The sequence below is a fragment of the Trematomus bernacchii genome, unplaced genomic scaffold, assembly GCF_902827165.1.
Source record: "Trematomus bernacchii unplaced genomic scaffold, fTreBer1.1, whole genome shotgun sequence".
Lineage (NCBI taxonomy): Eukaryota > Metazoa > Chordata > Actinopteri > Perciformes > Nototheniidae > Trematomus > Trematomus bernacchii.
In genome coordinates this window covers 1-23,606 of record NW_022987380.1, presented here as the reverse complement: position 1 = coordinate 23,606, position 23,606 = coordinate 1, and the positions used below count along the sequence as shown (strand labels likewise).

The window sequence follows — 23,606 nt, the reverse complement described above, 5'->3', positions numbered from 1 at the left end:
ATGTTGATTTACTTTGTAAGTAATTATGGGACGCATTTCTTCTTTCCTAGCAATTTTCCTTCATACTTTCTTGCCGTGAAATAGGTCTTAAATTCGATTCAAAGTGGTCTTAAAAAGTCTTAAATTTGAGTTGGTGAAACCTGCAGGAACCCTGTATTTACTTGCACTAGTTTTATTGTGTTGCACGGTTGGAGGAGCCTGTGACCTAAGATTTCCATTGACTTATCTACACTGTAGCGATGTACGAATGACAATAAAAGCCTTGAAACTTGAACCTTGAATGTCCTCTCAGTGTGTGTTTAATGAGGTGATTTATCAGCGTCTGATCACCCGTCTCTCCTCAGGAGACACGGTGGACAGGAACGGCATCGTGATGGCCAACAGCGCCCGCCGGCTGGAGGTCGTCAGGAACTGCATCACATACATCTTTGAGAACAAAATGCTGGAGGCCAAGAAGGTGAGAGTGACGTATAATCACACCGATGAACTTATCCCAAAGAACTGAACGAAATGGCCCTAGGGTTAGTGTCTTATCCCTCCACATGAGATAAGATAAGAAGTACTTTGTGTTGCAGCAGCATCAAAAGACAAGACACTAGACAGAGGATTTAAAAGAAATAAACTATCCAAAATGTAAACATCTCAAATAGAAATGAAATAGCATTAAAAAAAAAAGTGTTGAAATACACATTTACAGTAACAAAATATAAAGCTGGATATTATGTATACATTCATTGTGCAAAGAATGGATTATTAAATATTAGATTGAATGTAAAATGTACAGTGGGAGTTGTGGAGCAGAGAGTTCTCTTCCAGCCAGAGGAGATTTGTTATACACTGTTATTGCATTGATTGAATGTGTTCCTGTATCGGTCCTTGTGACAGCGGAGAGGAACTTTAGTTTTAAAGATGTTTCTGTCCTCTCTCCTCGGTCCAGTTGATGCCGGCCGTGCTGCGGGCGCTGAAGGGTCGGGCGGCGCGGGTCTGTTTGACTCAGGAGCTGAATCAGCACGTCCTGCAGAACCGAGCCGTGCTGGACGACCAGCAGTTCGACTACATCGTCCGCATGATGAACTGCACCTTACAGGTAAGACTGCAAATACTACAATAGCCGCTTTCACACCAAGTACTTTGCCGTACTTAGTTCCCAGCACTTAGTTCCCAGCACTTAGTACCCCCATGGAACTAAAGAGCAGATCGCGTTCACACCGGAATAAGTTCCCTGAGGGAGGATTAGGCAAATGAAGCCGCTGACGTCACTTCTTCTTCTTCTGCTTTGGGTTTACTGGCAAGCCGCAAACCACTTCATGGCGTATACTGCCACCCGAAGTCCCCGGCCGGAAGTCCCCGGAGTTGGGGACTGGCTTCAGTAGAAGCTGCTGGGAGTCCCAGCAGCTTCTACTGAAGCCGACACCACGCCGACACCTCCTCATCTCCACCGCTCCCATGTTTTTTTTTGTGTTGCCATAAGTTAGTCTCTCTCCGTTGGTGCGCGGGGCTAATGCTAATAATGCTAATGCCAGCAAATACAAAAACCTCACAAAACCTTTCCGAGTTTTACGGGGCGTGGTTTGCAATTCGCCCAGCCAATCAGAAATTGGAACTTTTTTCTCCCCAGGATAGTCCCACCTCTCTAGCAGGCACTGAAAAGGCGGTAAAAGTTCTCATGAACTAAGTTCTCTTTTTTGGTGTGAACGCAAAATCCCAGGAACTATCGGAACTACACGGGAAAAGTACGGGGAAAAGTACTCCGGTGTGAAAGCGCCTAATATCACTAGAATGAAGGGTATAATAAAACGGGATACTTAAGGTACTGTATATGGTAAATGGACTGTACTTATACAGCGCTTTATCCAGTCTCTACGACCCCTCAAAGCGCTTTAAATACTACGAGTCATTCACCAATTTATACAGAGCAGTGTACCTTGCCCTAACATTGACACACATTCACACACCGTTGGCCATCGGGAGCAACTCAGGGTTAAGTATCTTCCCCAAGGATACATCGACATGTTGACAAGTATTAGACAAATAGCAGTTTTGAAGTGATGGTGGCGCTAGAGGATCAACTGAGACGGTACTAATCATTATGTCATGCCTTAACCAACAACACACTTTGACTTAACTGCAAATCACAACAGTTAGTCTTTACTCATGCACATTAAGAAGATCCAGCGTCAGATATCTAGCTGTGTTACAGATGAACACATATGTAGTGTTTAAAGAAGTACAGTATAAGGAAGACCTACTTCAAGCAGACACAATAAAGAGTTAATGTTTTAAATAAAGTTGTGTTTTGTGGTGTTGTCATCATTCGTTGCTCTTCTGTCTTCAGGACTGCTCACATATAGATGAGCACGGTATTGCAGCGGCGCTCCTTCCTCTGGTCACAGCCTTCTGCAGGGTGAGTTCATTACTGAATCACAACTGAATAAGTCTCTGTCTGAACATCAATATAAGACGTCTAGAGTGGATTTTCTCCTTCCTAAAAGTCTCCTCCTATGTTTGTCTGACAGAAAATGGGCGCGGGCATCACTCAGTTTGCCTACAGCTGCGTGCAGGATCACATGGTCTGGGCCACGATGCAGTTCTGGGAGGCCATGTTCTACAGCGACGTCCAGAACCACATCAGAGCTCTGTACCTGGAGGGGGAGGAGGGAGAGCAGCAGAACAACTCGGTGAGCTACTTTAATGTTTATTTTACTATCTGCTTTTTAATGATTGCTTTGAAATGCCATTTTCTTAATGTCTTTCATTTTTGTAAAGCACTTTGAATTGCCTTGGGTTGAAAAGTGCTATATGAAAAAACGTGCCTTACCTTACACTCAATATGCTACTAGAGGGAAGATGAATGATAGTAAAACTTTTGGGGACCACCACTAATAAGTCAGTGTCTCCTCCTGCTGAGCCGAGTGTCCAATCGTCTTGAACTGATTAATCATCAACCTTCCTATTTGTTCCCAGGAGCAGCAGGAGATCAGCGCTCTGGAGCTGGCGTCAGAGCAGAGCCGGCTGTGGCCGACGCTCGGGAAGGAGATGCAGACGGAGCGCGTGCAGAAGGAGGAGAGCACGGTGTTCAGCCAGGCCATCCACTACGCCAACAGGATGAGCTACCTGCTGCTGCCGCTCGACACCAGCAAGAACCGGCTGCTGAGGAACACCGGCCTGGGAGACGTGGAGAGCGTCAGCAACTCCTACGTCACCAACAGGTACGTCACTAACTCCTACGTCACTAACAGGTACGTCACTAACTCCTACGTCACTAACTCCTACGTCACTAACTCCTACGTCACTAACAGGTACGTCACTAACTCCTACGTCACTAACAGGTACGTCACTAACTCCTACGTCACTAACTCCTACGTCACTAACTCCTACGTCACTAACAGGTACGTCACTAACTCCTACGTCACTAACTCCTACGTCACTAACTCCTACGTCACTAACAGGTACGTCACTAACTCGTTAATAACGCGTTAATGCAATTTTTTTTTATCGCCACTAATTATTTTAACGTGCGATTAACGCATGTGTATTTGTCCTCGGCCCGCCCCGTAGTTTCAGAGCCCAAAGGCTTGTTGTTGTTAGTTGGATGGTGGGAGATTCTAGGGAGAGATATGGATACAAGGAAAGGTGTTTTAAACAGCAAGCCAAGCCCACAGCTGATGCTGACAGCCCCGCTCCTGCCGCTCGCCTGCGGCAGACCACGCTTGAATGTTTGCCGGGGAGACGCCGATAGCTAAATGGGGGGCTACAGCTTAACATTGTGGAGGACGAGGGGCTGCGTTAGATCATTCGGATCGCATCCAACGTGTCGACTGCACATCACAGCGCATTATTTTGACCCACAGTGGGAACTTCAGTCTCATGCTTTGACTGTTATGAAGACAGAGGAGCGGCATTTCGCCGACAACTGTAAACAGGCTTGTCTGTTTGAGCAACTGGCTCAGTGCAGAGAAGTAGACAGGGTTGCGAGAGAGAGAGAGAGTGAGTGGAGAGAGAGAGTGGAGAGAGAGAGAGGAGAGAGAGAGGTGATGGAGCGAGTGAGAGAGTTAGCGAGAGAGCTAGGAGATACAGGCTCTATAGATGCTCCAGCTGATCAGTATGTGCTCTCTCTCTCTCTCTTCTCTCTCCGCTCTCTCTCCTCTCTTTCTCTGCTCGTCTCTTCTTATGCTCCTCTCTCTCTCTTCTCTCTCCTCTCGTCTCTCCTCTCTCTCCTCTCTCTCTCTCTCTCTCTTCTCTCCTCTCTCTCTCTCTCTCTTAGCCATCCTCTCTCTCTCGCTCTCTCTCTTACTTTACACTCGCTCTCTCTCCGTTCTTTTCTCTCTGCATTCCCTTGTTGTGTTGAGAATATTTGTCAGTGTTTCTAATGATAATAAACAAACATTTGCATAAAGCATATTTGTCCACTCATATGTTGATAAGAGTATTACAAACTTGAAAAATATTTCTCTAAGGTACATTTAGAACAGATAAAAAAACGTGCGATTAAATATTTGAATCGACTGACAGCCCTAATAAAAACCTGTCTGAAAATGAGCTGATCAGAGTTTGTCTTACATCAAGTGTAAAGACATATTCCGACTAGAAATTAGACTAATACACTTGGCAAGATTTGGAGTGTCTGTAGTGTGAATAACAGCTCTTTAACTAAGACACGGAGATGATCAGAGAGGTGTTTCCTGTGTGTCAGTATTGCAGGCAGCATGGCGGAGAGCTACGACACAGAGAGCGGCTTCGAGGACGCAGAGAGCTCCGACGTGGCCAACTCCGTGGTTCGCTTCATCAACCGCTTCGTGGACAAAGTGTGCAACGAGAGCGGCGTGACCAACGAGCACCTGAAGGCTCTGCACACCATGATCCCAGGTGAGAGCTCACTCGCTGCTAAAAAAAACACACATATCTTCTTAAATCATCATCACATCTTAAAAGGCACTGTAGCTCAAAATGTATTTTTTTAAAAGTCTCTTCTGTCCACCGCCTTTACCCTCTTTGCAGATATCGTTCAGATGCACATCGAGACGTTAGACGCAGTCCACAGGGAGAGTAAGAGACTCCCCCCGATCCAAAAGGTAACCAATTCCTATTTTTACGTTCCACTGGACAAAGGCCATGCAGAAGCCCCGCCCACTCCCCTCTCCACCAATCCCTGCAGCTCACAGTGTCACGGCAGGTACGTCTGTCCGCCAGAGACAGAAGCGTGTGACTCACAGCACCCCGGAGCAGTGCATGCTGGGTGATTTGCTCTCTCCCGTGTTGTTTGCCGTCTGAAGAGCTGCAGTGCCTTCAGTCTGAAGGGTGCTGTCAGTCCTGCCTGCAGAGAGGCTACTCTGAGTGACGTGTTTTGTCATTTAAATTAAGAAATAGTGAGGGAACATCCCCCGAAAATGTCCCATCTCGAACCTATTTTGCTTTTTGTTTCGTAGCGTGCAAGTTCAAGTCATGTATCAGTTTAGATGTTTCGATATGAGATTGTAATCTGAAGCAAAATTCGAAATAAATGTGTGTGTAATTGTAGAAAAGGCCCCAAAGTTATAGTTATTGATATATATATATTATTTTATTATACAGAGTTTATACCTGTTAAGTTGTGCCTTCATAGTGGGGAGGGGCTAACCCACGTGTTTTGGGTGACGTCATACATCAGAGGGTAATGTGCATCAGTAGTTGCAGGAAAGTTATGCCGTCTTAACCTTCGTCTTGTGTGCGTAAATGAACGAAAAACCACACACAGACAAATATCTGTATGCCTGCTTAAATAAGTAAAGAAGTCAAGCCTCATCTTAGCTCCTCATTTCCTCTATTCTGGACCTTTGGCCTTAAGTGGTGTTCTGGCCGACACACCTGGGTGAACCTAGTGATAGACAAAAAACTAGTGCCAACACTGAGTTATCTCTAACTCTCCACTACAGTAATTTTAAGACTCAGCAGTTAAATTCCTACAGAGGAAAAATAGGCCTTGTTTTGCAAGAAAATGCTGCTCTCAAATATAGAGATGGTCTGCTTCTCTCTGTTTTATAGCATGTTAGAGCACGTGTGGCATTAGATGTCGTGTAACAGATTAGCAAACATGTAACTCGTTTCCTATCAGAGGTGAAATTCCTTAGGAAGGCCTCACTGGCGGAACGGAAGTGACATAATGGGCCGAAGGACAAAGCCTACTTCACACACACAGGCCTTTTGGACTAAAATAAAAAGCCCTTTAATGAATCCTCAGGGACTGTTCACACCACAGCAGTCTTTACATGCCAAGAATGACCAAATGAAGCATCAAAAACACATCCAACGAATTATAATAAAACATGACTTTCTGTGTATTTATCTCATCCTCTCTGGCAAAGTCTTAACAATCATGTTGTGTGCTATTTACCGAATCACTTCAACATCTAATTTCATCATTTCCTGGTTCTTAACGTCCTGAACAGTGCAGGTTATCATCCAGCTAATAACTGCAGCATGGTTGTGAACGCATGAGGAGTGCTGTGGTTGTGTGAAATATGTAAACTGAAGTAGTATTGTAGTACTTTTGAGCAAACAGGAATCCCAGATACTGAAGAATCATCTATTTTCCATTCATTGCGAAATTCATTGGGATGTTAGACGATTAGTAAGGAAGTATTTCAGAATCAGATTCTTACCAAGTACGTTTACACATACGAGTAATTTGCTTTGGTGTATATGGTGCATACATAAACACAAGATAAATTGTAAGAAACAATTATTTTAAAAAGTCGATTTTAACATTAAAATACTGATTATTATTTACATGAAATATAGATGGAATAAAACTACAAGATAAATTGTAAGAAAAACAACCAAAAAATAAAAACAACTATAAAAAACGGTTAAAAAAAGTCTATTAAAACATAAAAATACTGATAATGATTTACATGAAATAAAGATGGAATAAAACTACAAGATAAATTGTAAGAAAAACAACCAAAAAACTACTTTTTAAAACATAAAAATACTGAGAAATATTTACATGAAATAACAAATTTCTTTAGGTGTTTTTTTGGCTCAACGTTGATCATTAATCCCCCTCCCTTCCTCTCTTGTCTCTGTGTGTGCAGCCCAAGCTCCTGAGGCCCACCCTCCTCCCCGGAGAGGAGCTGGTGATGGACGGCATGCGGGTCCATCTGATCCCCGACGGCCGGGAGGAGGCCACGGGGCTGATGGGAGGACCGCCGCTGCTGCCTGCTGAGGGCGCCATCTTCCTCACCTCGTACCGCCTCATCTTCAAGGGGACGCCCAACGACCCTCTGGGTGAGAGACCACACACACACACACACACACACACACACACACACAGTTCTGTGTGCTGTTATGCTGTTATGTTCAGTCATCGTTCTTATGTTGAACATGAATACATTTACTTTGTAAGTAATTATGGGACGTATTTCTTCTTTCATAGCAATTTTCCTTCATACTTTCTTGCCGTGAAATAGGTCTTAAATTCTATTCAAAGTGGTCTTAAAAAGGTCTTAGAAAGTCTTACATTTGAGTTGGTGAAACCTGCAGGAACCCTGCCAGACAGACACACACACAAACGTACACAAAATATACTTGGGTTATGCTTCCAGCTGAGCTTAAAACACTTCCACTCTTTCTCCTGGATATTGAGCAACTAGTTGTAATATTATATTTGACCTGTACTGTATATTATAGAACTGTTCTTTGATCCGTTTTATAATTGTTGTGTGATAGAGACTTGTTTTTGATTATTCGTATATATGTACCTGCCTTGGGACTGCAGATGGAAATGGCATAGATGATCTTTTCTCCTTTTGATTGTATTTGTATGCATCGTCCTTGTTCGATAAAGACATAATAACAACTCTAACGCTCTGCCCTGTCAGTGCATTACTCTAACCCTGCTCTGTTCTTCCTGCAGTGGGGGAGCAGGTGGTGACTCGCTCCTTCCCCATCGCCTCTCTGACCAAGGAGAAGAGGATCTCCGTCACGTTACCCATGGACCAGTTTGTCCAGGAGGGGCTCCAGCTGCGCTCCTGCACCTTCCAGGTACTTTCACATCCTCAATTGCCCTTTTCTTGTTCCTTATTGACCCCTTCTTAAAATAGTTCTCTATATTGTTGTTTTACAATTAAGTATGCACCATGACACCAAGTCAAATCCCTCGTACGTGTCAACCTACCTGGTAATAAACCTGTTTCTGATTCTCTGATGTCCCCGTTTCCCTGTCTGTGTGCAGCTGATGAAGATAGCGTTCGACGAGGAGGTGGCTTCAGACCAGGCGGAGGGTTTCAGGAAACACATGCACAAGCTCCGCTACCCTCAGCACGTCCAGGGCACCTTCGCCTTCACTGTGGGGCAGAGCAGCAAGCTGGTGGTGGAGCACAAGACCAAGGACAAGAACCAGTCGCTCAAGTAAGGAACCAGAGCAACCAAAACACTCAGCATTATGTCTTTGAAAGAACTGACCGGCTGTTAAATCACTCGGAACATCCTGTAGACCACACACAGAGAATCCATGACATAACTCATCTCAGCAACATCAGATGCATTTACTACTGCCACATCTTTCTTGCATTTACCAAGCTGTTCATTTACACCTCAAGCTCAAGAATATCCCCCCCCATATTTCACAGGTCTACAGGTCATTTTATAATCTTGTTGTGAATTTAAGCGAGTATGTTTCAAACCCTGATGCTACCAGATTTGATCCGTGTTGAAATCTTAGGCACACTGAAGTTAACCACGGTACCAGGGATGCTCCGATTGACAATTTTGGGGGCGATCGCCGGAATCAGTATCGGCCGATACCGATATCCGATCGAGTGGGCGGGGCCTATGGGGATCTTCCATTTAAAGTGATGTTTACAACTCAGTTAATGGGGCTCATTCACTGGCGCTTCCACAAACAACATAATTATTACATTCAAATGAAGTACATTATTCAAGCTCCCTCATCGATCGGAGCATCCCTACACGGTACCATTCTTAACATATCATAACATAATTAAAATACACATACTGTCATGTGTTTAGGGAGGAGAAATTGTTTGACATCCGCCACATTCAAGGTGCATATAGACAGGAAAAAGTGGTCCAAACTTCTCGTATATAGAACAACTATATTGTACAACCAATTCTTTTCAGCATCAATTAAAAAGCCCACAGTTGATCAAATATTAAAACATTTAGACGGGTCTTGCAGATCAAGATGGCTTTCTGAAAGTGTTCACATTGTTATGGCGGGGTGAAGTCATTGCTCCAAATTTAGATATGCGATGTGACAGAATCAGATGATATCGCTAATATGATTGTGGCTCAACAACTGACATCTGAAGCCACAACACAGATCAAAAGACAAGACAGTAACGGTGCGTCTACACAGCAGCGTTAAAAAAATCTTGTAACGCTTCTGCCCATTCACTTTGAATGGGGTGACGTCACTTTGCCTCACTTTTCGCCGAACTGCATTGTGGGAAGCAGAGCGGAGATTTTCAGGATTTTCAGGATTCAAAAGTTGAGCAATGTTCAACTTTTGAAGCTGAGGTGGAAGCATCAGCCAATCAAATCCCGTGTATGCAAATCTGACAGTTCAAGCGCTAGCCAATCAAACCGTGTGTATGCTGGGAGAGACATACCGCAGGTCATTTCCTCATATTCCAAAACATGGAGGAGAAATTAGCGGTAGGGAATCACCCGGTGCTTTATGACCAGTCCCTATTTACCTACCGGGATATAAACCGGAGGAGCCAGGCATGGAGGGAGGTGGCAGAGACAGTGGTAGGTTTTCGCCTGTTTGGGGAGTTTATATCCAGTTTACTTCGGGCTTTTTTGCTTCGTATGTCGGGGGCGGGAGATTCATGTGATTGGTTGTTGGTGCCTTGCTCGCAAAAAATCCCCAAGCTTCAGATACGCCCACCTCCAAGATTTTTTTTAACGCTGCTGTGTGGACGCTCCGTAAGGGTTATTTTCTACTTAGCTTATTGCCATCTACTAGCCTTTTAGCCAATGTGCTTTGTTTGACCAACACAACATGCACTTAACAAGGTTTTAACGGCACATAATGCAATGTTCACTGTAGTCAGGGTTATGAAATTGTTATAATCACAATTGTTCACATTTCTTCCCATGGGTAGCCCTGTGATTGCTAGCTTTCTGTTTAATGTCTGAATTCCAGCGCCAAGCCTCTGCTAAAAATGAAATGTGTTCACCCGCTGTTGGTGGATCACATTGACGTGCAATTTGGCCAAAGCTGAACTTGCATTGTTCACAAATTAGACAACAATGAGACTGTTTATAGTCTTTTGGGGGATTTATTTTGCCCTTTTAAATATTTCAAAGTTTTCACAACTATTCTTAGCTTCTGTTACAAAACTGCAAAAACCAAAAGCCACATAAGTACATGCCAGCTTGTAAACAAAAGAGAGGTTTTCTTGCAGCTGAAGAAACAGGATTATTCTGAAGCATTGCATGTCATGTGATTCACGTGCAGTCACTTCTTTCTCAGCATTCTGCATCAAGCTTGAGTGTGAACACAAGAAGCTTCTTAGCATCTAGTCCATTTCTCTCTGAGCGTTATCGTCCTCATGATACATCACCTGCTCTCGTCCCGCTCTGCTTTATTATCTGCTGCAGGACGATGTGTGTGAGATCTCAGAGCACAACATCAAAGAATATGATTCACAAAAGATTGCTGTAATCATTTGAGTCAAAGTGACCTGAGGCGTAATCTCATAGTGACGTAAGGAAGCCAAAAGTGGGAGCTACTCCGATGAATGTATTCTTGGATGGTCTAGCCACAATGTGACACACACACACACACTCACACACACACACTCATGGAAGCATCATGAGAGAAGTTGAATAATTCATCAGTGGAAAATCTATATACACCATCTCAAGTACAAATCTCCATTCAGACACATTCATTCATTCACTGTGGTAGCGGAGCATGCTATGCAGCGACACACCAGTGAACAGTGAATTAATGACTGTTGATTATAAGAAGCTCATTGTCAGCTAGGTGTTTAAAATTCAGATGCAACTTTGTGAGCTTGAAGACACAACAGGAAGTGGATTAACTGATGAAATACTGTTGAATCAGCACATGTATTAAAGGTCCCCTATTATACTGTTTTTCATCAATATATTATAGGTCTCAGATATATGCAAAACGTGTCTTTGAAGTGTTTGGCTCGAAACACCAAGCAGGTGGGGTTACCTTGGTTGCTGATTGGCTAATGGTTACACAAGACAAAACATCGTTATGACATCATAAAGTGGCCCAAATCTGATCAGCTCATTTTCAGACAGGTTTTTATATAAATGGATCAGGACAAAAAGAGAGAGAATCTTTGTTCCTGAAACTTTCAGAATGTCTTTACACAGAGGGGGGGACACATGTTGATGTAGAAGAGACATGAAGAAGAGGGGACACATGTTGATGTAGAAGAGACATGAAGAAGAGGGGACACATGTTGATGTAGAAGAGACATGAAGAAGAGGGGACACATGTTGATGTAGAAGAGACATGAAGAAGAGGGGACACATGTTGATGTAGAAGAGACATGAAGAAGAGGGGACACATGTTGATGTAGAAGAGACATGAAGAAGAGGGGACACATGTTGATGTAGAAGAGACATGAAGAAGAGGGGACACATGTTGATGTAGAAGAGACATGAAGAAGAGAGGACACATGCTGATGTAGAAGAGACATGAAGAAGAGAGGACACATGTTGATGTAGAAGAGACATGAAGAAGAGAGGACACATGTTGATGTAGAAGAGACATGAAGAAGAGGGGACACATGTTGATGTAGAAGAGACATTGAAGAAGAAGGGACACATGTTGATGTAGAAGAGACATGAAGAAGAGGGGACACATGTTGATGTAGAAGAGACATGAAGAAGAGGGGACACATGTTGATGTAGAAGAGACATGAAGAAGAGGGGACACATGTTGATGTAGAAGAGACATGAAGAAGAGGGGACACATGTTGATGTAGAAGAGACATGAAGAAGAGGGGACACATGTTGATGTAGAAGAGACATGAAGAAGAGAGGACACATGCTGATGTAGAAGAGACATGAAGAAGAGAGGACACATGTTGATGTAGAAGAGGACATGAAGAGATGAGGGTGACACATGTTTGATGTAGAAGAGACATGAGGGAAAGAGGGGACACATGTTGATGTCGAAGAGACATGAGGAAGAGGGGACACATGTTGATGTAGAAGAGACATGAAGAAGAGGGGACAGGGGACACATGTTTATGTAGAAGAGACATGAAGAAGAGGGGGACACATGTTGATGTAGAAGAGACATGAAGAAGAAGGGGACACATGTTGATGTAGAAGAGGACATGAAGGCAAGAGGGGACACATGTTGATGTAGAAGAGACATGAAAGAAGAGGGGACACATGTTGATGTAGAAGAGACATGGAGAAAGGGAGGGGACACATGTGTGATGTAAGAAGAGACATGACAGAAGAGGGGACACATGTTGATGGTAGGAAGAGACATGAGGAAGTAGGGGAACACATGTTGATTGTAGAAGAGACATGAAGAAGAGGGGACACCTGGTTGATGTAGAAAGAGACATGGAAGAAGAAGGGACACATGTTGATGTAGAAGAGACATGAAGAAGAGGGGACACATGTTGATGTAGAAGAGACATGAAGAAGAGGGGACACATGTTGATGTAGAAGAGACATGAAGAAGAGGGGACACCATGTTGATGTAGAAGAGACATGAAGAAGAAGGGACACATGTTGATGTAGAAGAGACATGAAGAAGAGGGGACACATGTTGATGTAGAAGAGGACATGAAGAAGAGGGGACACATGTTGATGTAGAAGAGACATGAAGAAGAGGGGACACATGTTGATGTAGAAGAGACATGAAGAAGAAGGGGACACATGTTGATGTAGAAGAGACAGTGAAGAAGAGGGGACACATGTTGATGTAGAAGAGACATGAAGAAGAGGGGACACATGTTGATGTAGAAGAGACATGAAGAAGAGGGGACACATGTTGATGTAGAAGAGACATGAAGAAGAGGGGACACATGTTGATGTAGAAGAGACATGAAGAAGAGGGGACACATGTTGATGTAGAAGAGACATGAAGAAGAGGGGACACATGTTGATGTAGAAGAGACATGAAGAAGAGGGGACACATGTTGATGTAGAAGAGACATGAAGAAGAGGGGACACATGTTGATGTAGAAGAGACATGAAGAAGAGGGGACACATGTTGATTGTAGAAGAGACATGAAGAAGAGGGGACACATGTTGATGTAGAAGAGACATGAAGAAGAGGGGACACATGTGGATGTAGAAGAGACATGAAGAAGAGGGGACACATGTTGATGTAGAAGAGACATGAAGAAGAGGGGACACATGTTGATGTAGAAGAGACATGAAAAAGTGGATTTTGCATAATAGGTGACCTTTAAACAAAAAACGTTTTCCTCTCGTTTGTCAGGACACTCTCCAAAAACCTCGTGAAGAGCGCCAAGAGGACGATCGGCCGGCAGTATGTGACCAGGAAGAAATATTCCCCCCCCACCTGGGAGAACAGGAGCAGCTTCCAGTCGGAGCTCGACGAGGACGAGATCTCAGGTAGTGTTTTTATTTAATATGTGGCATGTTCAAAAAGGCATTCAAGGGTCTTTTTTTTTTTTTTTAAATGACATGTCAAGTGCTTCTATTATACTAACACTTCAACTGCTTTTACCTGTTATATGTCAGTGTTAAATGTTAACTTGAATTGCCCTCGGTGCTTACACTTACACTTTAACGACGTTATAGTATTGGAAATGTTTTTAAAGTCGTCCCGTTTGCCTCCACAGTCTCGGAGGAAGTGGACCAGAGTTCGCTCACCCTCTCCTCCACCATGCGCTCGTCCGACCGACAGACCATGAGCAACGTCGTGGAGCGGGCCTGTTGCCGTGACTACCAGCGTCTGGGTCTGGGCACGCTCAGTAACAGCCTGACGAGATCCAAGAACGAGCCGTTCAGGATCTCAACCGTCAACCGCATGTACACGGTCTGCAGGAGGTGAGAGGGAACGGAGAACAACTCAGTTTAGACTTTTTATTGATCGGCTTATTTCATTAAACAGATGCACTTTGTTCAGAATATACACTCAAGGTCTTACATACAGTATAAGCAAATCACAACAGAAACATCTAAGCAGGTATATATTTAAAGTGGATATTTTGAAACGGCAGCTGAAGACACATTTGTTTTAATCTTTATAATGTATTTTGATTTATTTATAGGTTTTTACTTATGTTATAGTTTTATTAGCGACATCCCCACTTAACATGTGTGTGTGTTTCGCAGCTACCCCGGGCTGCTGATCGTTCCTCAGAGTATCCCCGACACGACCATCCAGAGGATCTCCCGCTGCTACAGACAGAACCGTTTCCCCGTGGTCTGCTGGAGGAACTCGAGAACCAAGGCGGTGCTTCTGCGCTCTGCGGGACTCCACGCCAAGGGGGTGGTGGGCTTCTTCAAGTCCCCCAACGCCCCCGCTTCAGGTAGAACAAGAATCTATTTCCAGCACTTTTAAATCCATGTCCTTGAACTGGGAAATATCAGAATCAGTATGTACATTATTTCCCTGATTAATAACGTGTTTGTTGGTGTGTTTTCTCGTGCAGGGCCGTCGCAGGCCGACTCCACCAGTCTGGAGCAGGAGAAATACCTGCAGGCCATCATCAGCTCCATGCCTTCATACAACGAGAGCAGCGGCAGAAACACACTCAGCGGATTCACATCTACACACATGAGCACCTCCGGTAAGTTGGGCCGACACATGCTCACGTTACATGTTTACGATACGATACGATACGATAATACTTTAACGGTCAGATCAAGTCTTGAATTTGACTTGCATCACAGCAGCTCCATGTGTAACATCAACATGGACAAATATCACCCCACAATAGTGGTTAGATTCTCTGTTCAGAACATGCGTTTGGGTCCCAGAAGATGTTGTTGGACCGCCTCACTAGGTTATTATGGTATGCCGAGTCATCACGTTTCTGTCAAACGGACTGTGGGTTCATGGCGTTTTTTTTTGTCCGTCCACAGACTCCTCGGATAAGCTGAGGCAGCCTAAGATCGGCGCTCTGATGAAGCAGGTGATGGGAACCAAGGAGGATGTTCCCGGGACGTTCAGCCGAGGAGGTGAGACTCATGCGGTTCCTCTGATAGCTTCACTTCCTCTGGTGGTTTCAAAACATCATGTGAACATTCTGTGTCGAGGTTTAAATGTGTTCATCACAATTCTGTATATAGAAGAGCAAATGAAACGACAATAGTGGTAGATACGCAATTGCACATGTTAGTATTGCAACATTGTGTGTGTGTGTGTGTGTGTGTGTGTGTGTGTGTGTGTGTGTGTGTGTGTGTGTGTGTGTGTGTGTGTGTGTGTGTGTGTGTGTGTGTGTGTGTGTGTGTGTGTGTGTGTGTGTGTGTGTGTGTGTGTGTGTGTGTGTGTGTGTGTGTGTGTGTGTGTGTGTGTGTGTGTGTGTGTGTGTGTGTGTGTGTGTGTGTGTGTGTGTGTGTGTGTGTGTGTGTGTGTGTGTGTGTGTGTGTGTGTGTGTCCATTGTGTGGTACTGTTGGTTAACTGGCGTCTCTGTCGTTTGACCTCAGCTCTGGGTCAAAGGGCGAAAGTCATCTCCCTCTCTCAGGCCAAAGGTTCTAGCAAGGCCAGGAACCCTCCTAGAGGTACAGTAGGCCCCGCCCCCTGCCCTCCTTTCTAACCAATCAGATCTCTTTAACAGTCAGTGTGTGTTTGCTGTGGAGAGCGTGCTTCCTCTGCAGAGTCGTGTTTCCATCAGAGAGCTGCTGCGCATGCTGTCTGACGTCCTGTTCGTCCTTTCTGTTCTCGATTCTTCTCTCTGTTGAATGTCAGCAGCAGTCAGATGTCAGCTGTGTGTCGTCATAATGTAGCTGTCAATCACCGAGCTCGACGCTTCAGACTGAGCTGGGTCGTTTCTACCTTGTTGAGCAGCATGACATGTTTTATATATCAGTGTGTTTACAGGATCACGCCAATGTCTGTACACTTAACGGCTGTTTAAAATGATAACCCTAACCCTTTACTTATCAATAATCAGTGTGTTGCCTACTTTACATGCAGCTGGAGAATCAAACTAGCAGGAAGATGAGAAATGTAGTGCTGTGGACGTATTTGAGACTCCTAAAACAAATATATGTTTAACTTTTAAGTCATTTTTAGCTGAATGTTTTCACCAGTTCACCTGGCTTTGAGACAGTCTTTTCCACTATAAACATTATACATTTTTTAGTTGTCCAAATCCCATCCACAACAGTACATTGCTTTTGATGATTCTGTTTTAACGTCGTGATCCCTTTAAAGACTCTCCTCTATCTGTGTGTGTCTGGCAGGTAAATGGGGCAGTATTCGGGGCAGCGGGCGTCTCAGCGCCTACAACCCGGACGTGGGGAACCGCCTGGCGAGTAAAGAGTCCGCGCAGTCCAACGGAGGGCCGAGCGAGGCGCTGTTCCTCCGCCAGCAGAAGGCTTACCTCTACATCATCGGAGACAAGGCCCAGCTCAAGGTGCTCATATGTAGATCATGTCACATTTCCACCTCGAAAGAGTCTAATGGAAGGTTAAGAAGGGTTGCAAAGAGTCTAATGGAAGGTTAAGAAGGGTTGCAAAGAGTCTAATAGAAGGTTAAGAAGAGTTGCAAAGAGTCTAATAGAAGGTTAAGAAGGGTTGCAAAGAGTCTAATGGAAGGTTAAGAAGGGTTGCAAAGAGTAATGGAAGGTTAAGAAGGGTTGCAAAGAGTAATGGAAGGTTAAGAAGGGTTGCAAAGAGTCTAATGGAAGGTTAAGAAGGGTTGCAAAGAGTCTAATAGAAGGTTAAGAAGGGTTGCAAAGAGTCTAATGGAAGGTTAAGAAGGGTTGCAAAGAGTAATGGAAGGTTAAGAAGGGTTGCAAAGAGTCTAATGGAAGGTTAAGAAGGGTTGCAAAGAGTCTAATGGAAGGTTAAGAAGGGTTGCAAAGAGTCTAATAGAAGGTTAAGAAGAGTTGCAAAGAGTCTAATGGAAGGTTAAGAAGGGTTGCAAAGAGTCTAATGGAAGGTTAAGAAGGGTTGCAAAGAGTAATGGAAGGTTAAGAAGGGTTGCAAAGAGTAATGGAAGGTTAAGAAGGGTTGCAAAGAGTCTAATGGAAGGTTAAGAAGGGTTGCAAAGAGTCTAATAGAAGGTTAAGAAGGGTTGCAAAGAGTCTAATGGAAGGTTAAGAAGGGTTGCAAAGAGTAATGGAAGGTTAAGAAGGGTTGCAAAGAGTCTAATGGAAGGTTAAGAAGGGTTGCAAAGAGTCTAATGGAAGGTTAAGAAGGGTTGCAAAGAGTCTAATGGAAGGTTAAGAAGGGTTGCAAAGAGTAATGGAAGGTTAAGAAGGGTTGCAAAGAGTCTAATGGAAGGTTAAGAAGGGTTGCAAAGAGTCTAATGGAAGGTTAAGAAGGGTTGCAAAGAGTCTAATGGAAGGTTAAGAAGGGTTGCAAAGAGTCTAATGGAAGGTTAAGAAGGGTTGCAAAGAGTCTAATGGAAGGTTAAGAAGGGTTGCAAAGAGTCTAATAGAAGGTTAAGAAGGGTTGCAAAGAGTCTAATAGAAGGTTAAGAAGGGTTGCAAAGAGTCTAATAGAAGGTTAAGAAGGGTTGCAAAGAGTCTAATGGAAGGTTAAGAAGGGTTGCAAAGAGTCTAATGGAAGGTTAAGAAGGGTTGCAAAGAGTCTAATGGAAGGTTAAGAAGGGTTGCAAAGAGTCTAATGGAAGGTTAAGAAGGGTTGCAAAGAGTCTAATAGAAGGTTAAGAAGGGTTGCAAAGAGTCTAATGGAAGGTTAAGAAGGGTTGCAAAGAGTCTAATGGAAGGTTAAGAAGGGTTGCAAAGAGTCTAATGGAAGGTTAAGAAGGGTTGCAAAGAGTCTAATGGAAGGTTAAGAAGGGTTGCAAAGAGTCTAATAGAAGGTTAAGAAGGGTTGCAAAGAGTCTAATGGAAGGGTTGCAAAGAGTCTAATGGAAGGGTTGCAAAGAGTCTAATGGAAGGTTAAGAAGGGTTGCAAAGAGTCTAATGGAAGGTTAAGAAGGGTTGCAAAGAGTCTAATGGAAGGTTAAGAAGGGTTGCAAAGAGTCTAATGGAAGGTTAAGAAGGGTTGCAAAGAGTCTAATGGAAGGTTAAGAAGGGTTGCAAAGAGTCTAATGGAAGGTTAAGAAGGGTTGCAAAGAGTCTAATAGAAGGTTAAGAAGGGTTGCAAAGAGTCTAATGGAAGGTTAAGAAGGGTTGCAAAGAGTCTAATGGAAGGTTAAGAAGGGTTGCAAAGAGTCTAATGGAAGGTTAAGAAGGGTTGCAAAGAGTCTAATGGAAGGTTAAGAAGGGTTGCAAAGAGTCTAATGGAAGGTTAAGAAGGGTTGCAAAGAGTCTAATGGAAGGTTAAGAAGGGTTGCAAAGAGTCTAATGGAAGGTTAAGAAGGGTTGCAAAGAGTCTAATAGAAGGTTAAGAAGGGTTGCAAAGAGTCTAATGGAAGGTTAAGAAGGGTTGCAAAGAGTCTAATAGAAGGTTAAGAAGGGTTGCAAAGAGTCTCATTCTAATCATAGCTGGACCTGTGTTATGTAGTTTGTCCAGGCGTGTATTTACAAATGTTTCGGACTATTTGCAAAAGATGTCTGTACGTTTTATGCAACGGTACTTTACTTCTGGTAAGTCGTGTTGCATCAATGTTGTTTGCCATCATTTGACTTTTATCCCACCCATCATTTTAAAATATATATTAACCGGATGTAGGATTTTATTCATGGGGTGTCTGGATTTTAAGTTGCAGCCAAACAGCGTAAACTCCGATTTTTAACAGTTGTCAGTGTTTTTAACGGTTAATTCACCGGGTCTATTTGTTTTGGAGAATAGTAGACCGATACAATATGAAACCCGGTGATCCCACGCTGCTTTATGACCTCTCCAAACTCCGTCTTTTCTTACTGGTTTAATATAAGGCCCTCTAGTGGCAGAAAATGACATTTAGGGGCTTAACGATTAGCAAGGAATGGAAGTGCTTTAAAATGACGCTGTACTTGTTGGTTTGTTATCTTGTTTACATTGTTGTTGTTGTTGTTGTGTTCAGGGAGGAAAGCAGGACTCGTTCCAGCAGTGGGAGGTGGTTCCCATCGAGGTGTGTGACGTGCGGCAGGTGAAGAACAGCTTTAAGAAGCTGATGAAGGCCTGCGTGCCGAGCACCTCCACCTCCGACCCCAACATGAGCTTTCTGCGCTGCCTGGAGGAGTCCGAGTGGATTTCTCTGGTGAGTTTAATCATAATCATAAAGCTTTATTTATATATTACTTTTCATACAACACATGCAGCTCAGAGTGCTTTACAAAATGACACCTAAGATTTTCATTGACATATCTACACTGTATGTACACATAACAATATACGCCTTGCATTTGAATCACCTTCAGAGGTTATTCTGACTGTGTGTGTGTGTGTGTGTGTGTGTGTGTGTGTGTGTGTGTGTGTGTGTGTGTGTGTGTGTGTGTGTGTGGTGTGTGTGTGTGTGGTGTGTGTGTGTGTGTGTGTGTGTGTGTGTGTGTGTGTGTGTGTGTGTGTGTGTGTGTGTGTGTGTGTGTGTGTGTGTGTGTGTGTGTGTGTGTGTGTGTGTGTGTGTGTGTGTGTGTGTGTGTGTGTGTGTGTGTGTGTGTGTGTGTGTAGCTCCACAGGGTGCTGCAGGTGTCCGTGTTGGTGGTGGAGCTTCTGGACTCCGGCTCATCCGTCATGGTCAGCCTGGAGGACGGCTGGGACGTCAGCACACAGGTTTGAATTACAGACACTAACTTTACTCCTGATGAGAGTCCTTTTTGTAAATATCTGCTTTGATTTCTCAGTTTTTTTCCACAAAAGCAAGTGACACAAAGCATGTACTTTCAGTTCAAATTCACACAGTATTTAAAATCTCCATTTCCATCCCACCCATTAACCCACAGAGTTAAAAGGGGGAATAATATGATAGTGTTGTATGCTGTAATATCACACCCATCTCATTCTTTATCAAGTTGGTCCTGTAAGGAGTCCTGTATATCCAGAAAGAGTTTCCATGTTCTAATTAAGGTTTAAGAGGAGCCTTTGAGTATGAACCACATTGTTTCTCTAACTGTAAGAAGTACATGACATCTTTGACCCACTGAGAAAAGGTCGGAGGATGTTACTTCCATTTTAAAATAATCAAACGTCTCTCAAAGAGCGTAGAAAAGGCTTTAACCACATGCTGCTGTTTGGTAGGGATGCACAGGTCTGGCTTTATACTAGCTCTGGCTCCACACAAGTTTTAAACATTTCACTAAAAAGCTAAAGAAATCCATCTCCAAAAGTTGTCTGAAAGCGTTCTTGTGTTGTGTCTTCAGGTGGTGTCTCTGGTGCAGCTGCTCTCTGATCCGTACTACCGGACGTTCGATGGTTTCCGGCTGCTGGTGGAGAAGGAGTGGCTGTCGTTCGGACACAGGTTCAGTCACAGAGGAGCTCAGACACTCGGCAGCCAGAGCAGCGGCTTCACCCCCGTCTTCCTGCAGTTCCTCGACTGCGTGCATCAGGTCAGTTTGCGGAATGTCGACTTCCTGCTGTTAGTGTGCAGAAAGACAGCCTCTGTAGGGCTTTCATTGCAGAGTTAGGGTTTTTTTTTTTTTACTACATTTATGCTTAACCTTGCCTGAAAATTACAATTAAAAAAAGTTAATGCAGGATTTGATATGTTTTACGAGACATAAGGGCAGGAATTCAGAGGGGAAAGGAGCCGTTTTGAGCTCTGCTACTAAAAACTGCTATTTTTTTTTTTTTTTTTAACCAGATAAAAACATTGAGATAAAATCTCATTTTCAATGCTGACCTGGCCAAGAAGGCAGCAACGTTACACATAACACATAACACAAACATATAAAATACAGAGAACATAACTAAGAAAACAAAAGACGAAAAAGCAGTCACTACATTGTGCACATTAGGACAATAAAAAAAGTACACTACTTGTTACTGCAAGAGCAGCTGGTGGTGAGGACTTCAGACAACTTCAATTTAAAACATGATATAGAGACAAGTGCCCTCAGTTTGAGGCGTGATTGAAGGTCATTCCAAGACCAAGGACCATAATAAGAAAGACTCCTTTTTCCAGCCTCAGTCTGCACAGCAGGAACCTGGAACCGTATCCAGGCACTGGATCTGAGGTTGTAAGAGTCGCAAACTGGGGCAAATCTGACACATATGTGGAGTGGAAGCTTTCCTAAAATGGCTTTATACATTAATAAAAACCAGTGCTGCATCCTACGCATACTAAGTGAGGACCATCCAGTTAGGCTATACAGTTTGCAATGATGAGTCCTATAGGGTGCATTTAATATATAACGCAGTGCAGCATGGTAAAGTGGGTCAAGTTTGGCCAAATATTACGTCACATGGGGGAGCAACTTTCTCGGACTCCTTCTCTGCCCAATGCGAGGTAGTAGTTTGTAGTTGGTTTGAGCGGTTGTGATTTAGTGAGCTGGTAGTTTTTCGGTAATTTTACATTGCATTTCACCATTTTGAATCATGGTGAGCTTGAGTGTCAGGACATCGAGTCCACAGTTTCCCTAACAGGAAAAGGACCGGAGCTAGCTTTCGTTCCTGGGTGCGTTGTGCGAGGTGCGTCCACCTCTCTGCAGCACATACTCTCCACAGCTGAGGCCGATCCAACAAAACGTCTATCAGGAAACCGTATTACATCTCTCTCCCCCCATTCGTTCCTCTCTCTCCCCCATTCGCTGCTCTCTCTCTCCCCACATTCGTTCCTCTCTCTCTCTCCCGGAAATAATTTATTTTACCGGACAAATTTGAAACTTACCGGTCATGTTTCAATAATAACAATAAGAATTGTGTAGCAGAGTTTCCGTTAGCAGGTAATTACCGGACTATGAGCGGATATGCTGATGTTTAAACTCAGTTAATGGGAGTCATTTTTATATTGCTTCAGTTTATAATCGTAACAGATCGAAAAGTTCAGATTCATTTTTCAATAAATGATGCGCTTCCACAAACAACATCATTATTACATTCAAACAAACTACTTGTAGTAGATGAAGTACATTATTCAAAAGTTTACATTAACTTTGGATAATAACACGAGAGAAACGGATTCTCTCTTTTCAAACAATAAGAGTGAATATCGGCCGATAATGACCGGCGGCCAATCGATCGGAGCATCCCTAATTATTACCGGACATTTTGACCGGCAGGTTTTGAATTTACCGGTTTTTAATACATTTTACCAGTTAAAAAACGGTAATTACCGGCTAACGGAAACCCTGATATACAACTAAGAAAACATGTATAAAAAAACTAAACAAAATCTGTTGTTCATTGAACATGATAGGGCCCCTTTAAAGTGAAACTCTTTAAGGATGCAGCTGACTAAAACCAAGACTTTGAGAAACTAAATGGCAGATTAATTAAAACACTGGATTTTATCTAACTCATTAAACTGTGACTTCCTCCTCCCCCCCCCCTCTCTCTTTAGATCCACCTCCAGTTTCCCATGGAGTTTGAGTTCAGTCAGTACTACCTGAAGTTCTTGGCCTATCACTACGTCTCCAACCGCTTCCGCACCTTCCTGCTCGACTCGGACTACGAGCGCATCGAGCTGGGTAACACACTCCTCTGAGAGCTGTAGCTTATTATGAATGATATATACAGTGTGTGTGTGTGTGATTCTGACAAGCCGTGTGTGTGTGTGTGTGTGTGTGTGTGTGTGTGTGTGTGTGTGTGTGTGTGTGTGTGTGTGTGTGTGTGTGTGTGTGTGTGTGTGTGTGTGTGTGTGTGTGTGTGTGTGTGTGTGTGTGTGTGTGTGTGTGTGTGTGTGTGTGTGTGTGTGTGTGTGTGTGGTGTGTGTGTGTGTGTGTGTGTGTGTGTGTGTGTGTGTGTGTGTGTGTGTGTGTGTGTGTGTGTGTGTGTGTGTGTGTGTGTGTGTGTGTGTGTGTGTGTGTGTGTGTAGGAGTGCTATACGAGGAGAAGGGCGAGAGGAAAAGCCCCCAGGTGTGTAAGTCTGTGTGGGATTACATCGACAGACTCAACAAGAAAACACCCGTCTTCTACAACTACATGTTCTCTCCTGAAGACGACGAGGTGAGACACACAGACCTTCATATTTGAACAAACATTATAGAAGCATCGATACAAAGGACACTTAAAACATTATCTAGGTTTGATCTGGAGCTACGGACGAGCTTGTTTGGTTATTGCTGCAGAAAGAGCTTTTACTAGTTATTAAATCCAAGGGTTCACACATGACCGATACAAAAATCTTTGGCACATTGTGTTTGTCGGTACTCTTGACTTAGATGACGATCAGATCACATTTTATGATCAATTCATGCTTAAAACCAGGAAAAGGATTCAGATGTGCAGGTTTCTGGGGTCAAATTGTAAAATCACTGAATATTTGAGCCTGTTTTCATTGAGAAATGATGTTTTATGTGTTCTATGTTGTGTAAATGAGGTTTATTAATCACATGTTTAGAGTACAACTTGGAATAAGTCAGATTATGGTTTGCTTAAAATGTGAAACACAGATTTG

The 23,606-nt window shown here is 43.5% G+C and overlaps 1 protein-coding gene across 2 annotated transcripts; it reads left to right on the top strand.

The window, feature by feature from the left end:
• Window positions 1-344: 344 nt before the first annotated feature.
• On the top strand, window positions 345-23,155 carry sbf1 (SET binding factor 1; the record flags this gene model as incomplete). 2 transcript variants are annotated; one of them, XM_034133521.1, is given in 22 exon segments in its annotated part: window positions 345-457; window positions 938-1,087; window positions 2,336-2,404; window positions 2,517-2,678; window positions 2,965-3,209; window positions 4,694-4,866; window positions 4,999-5,072; window positions 7,074-7,266; window positions 7,895-8,022; window positions 8,213-8,388; window positions 13,460-13,596; window positions 13,827-14,034; window positions 14,323-14,519; window positions 14,643-14,780; window positions 15,076-15,171; window positions 15,641-15,715; window positions 16,400-16,572; window positions 19,137-19,313; window positions 19,724-19,825; window positions 20,413-20,598; window positions 22,551-22,677; window positions 23,025-23,155. In XM_034133521.1, coding segments are annotated over 22 exon segments (3,230 nt in total), but the record flags the coding sequence as incomplete, so codon positions are not given.
• Window positions 23,156-23,606: the final 451 nt, after the last annotated feature.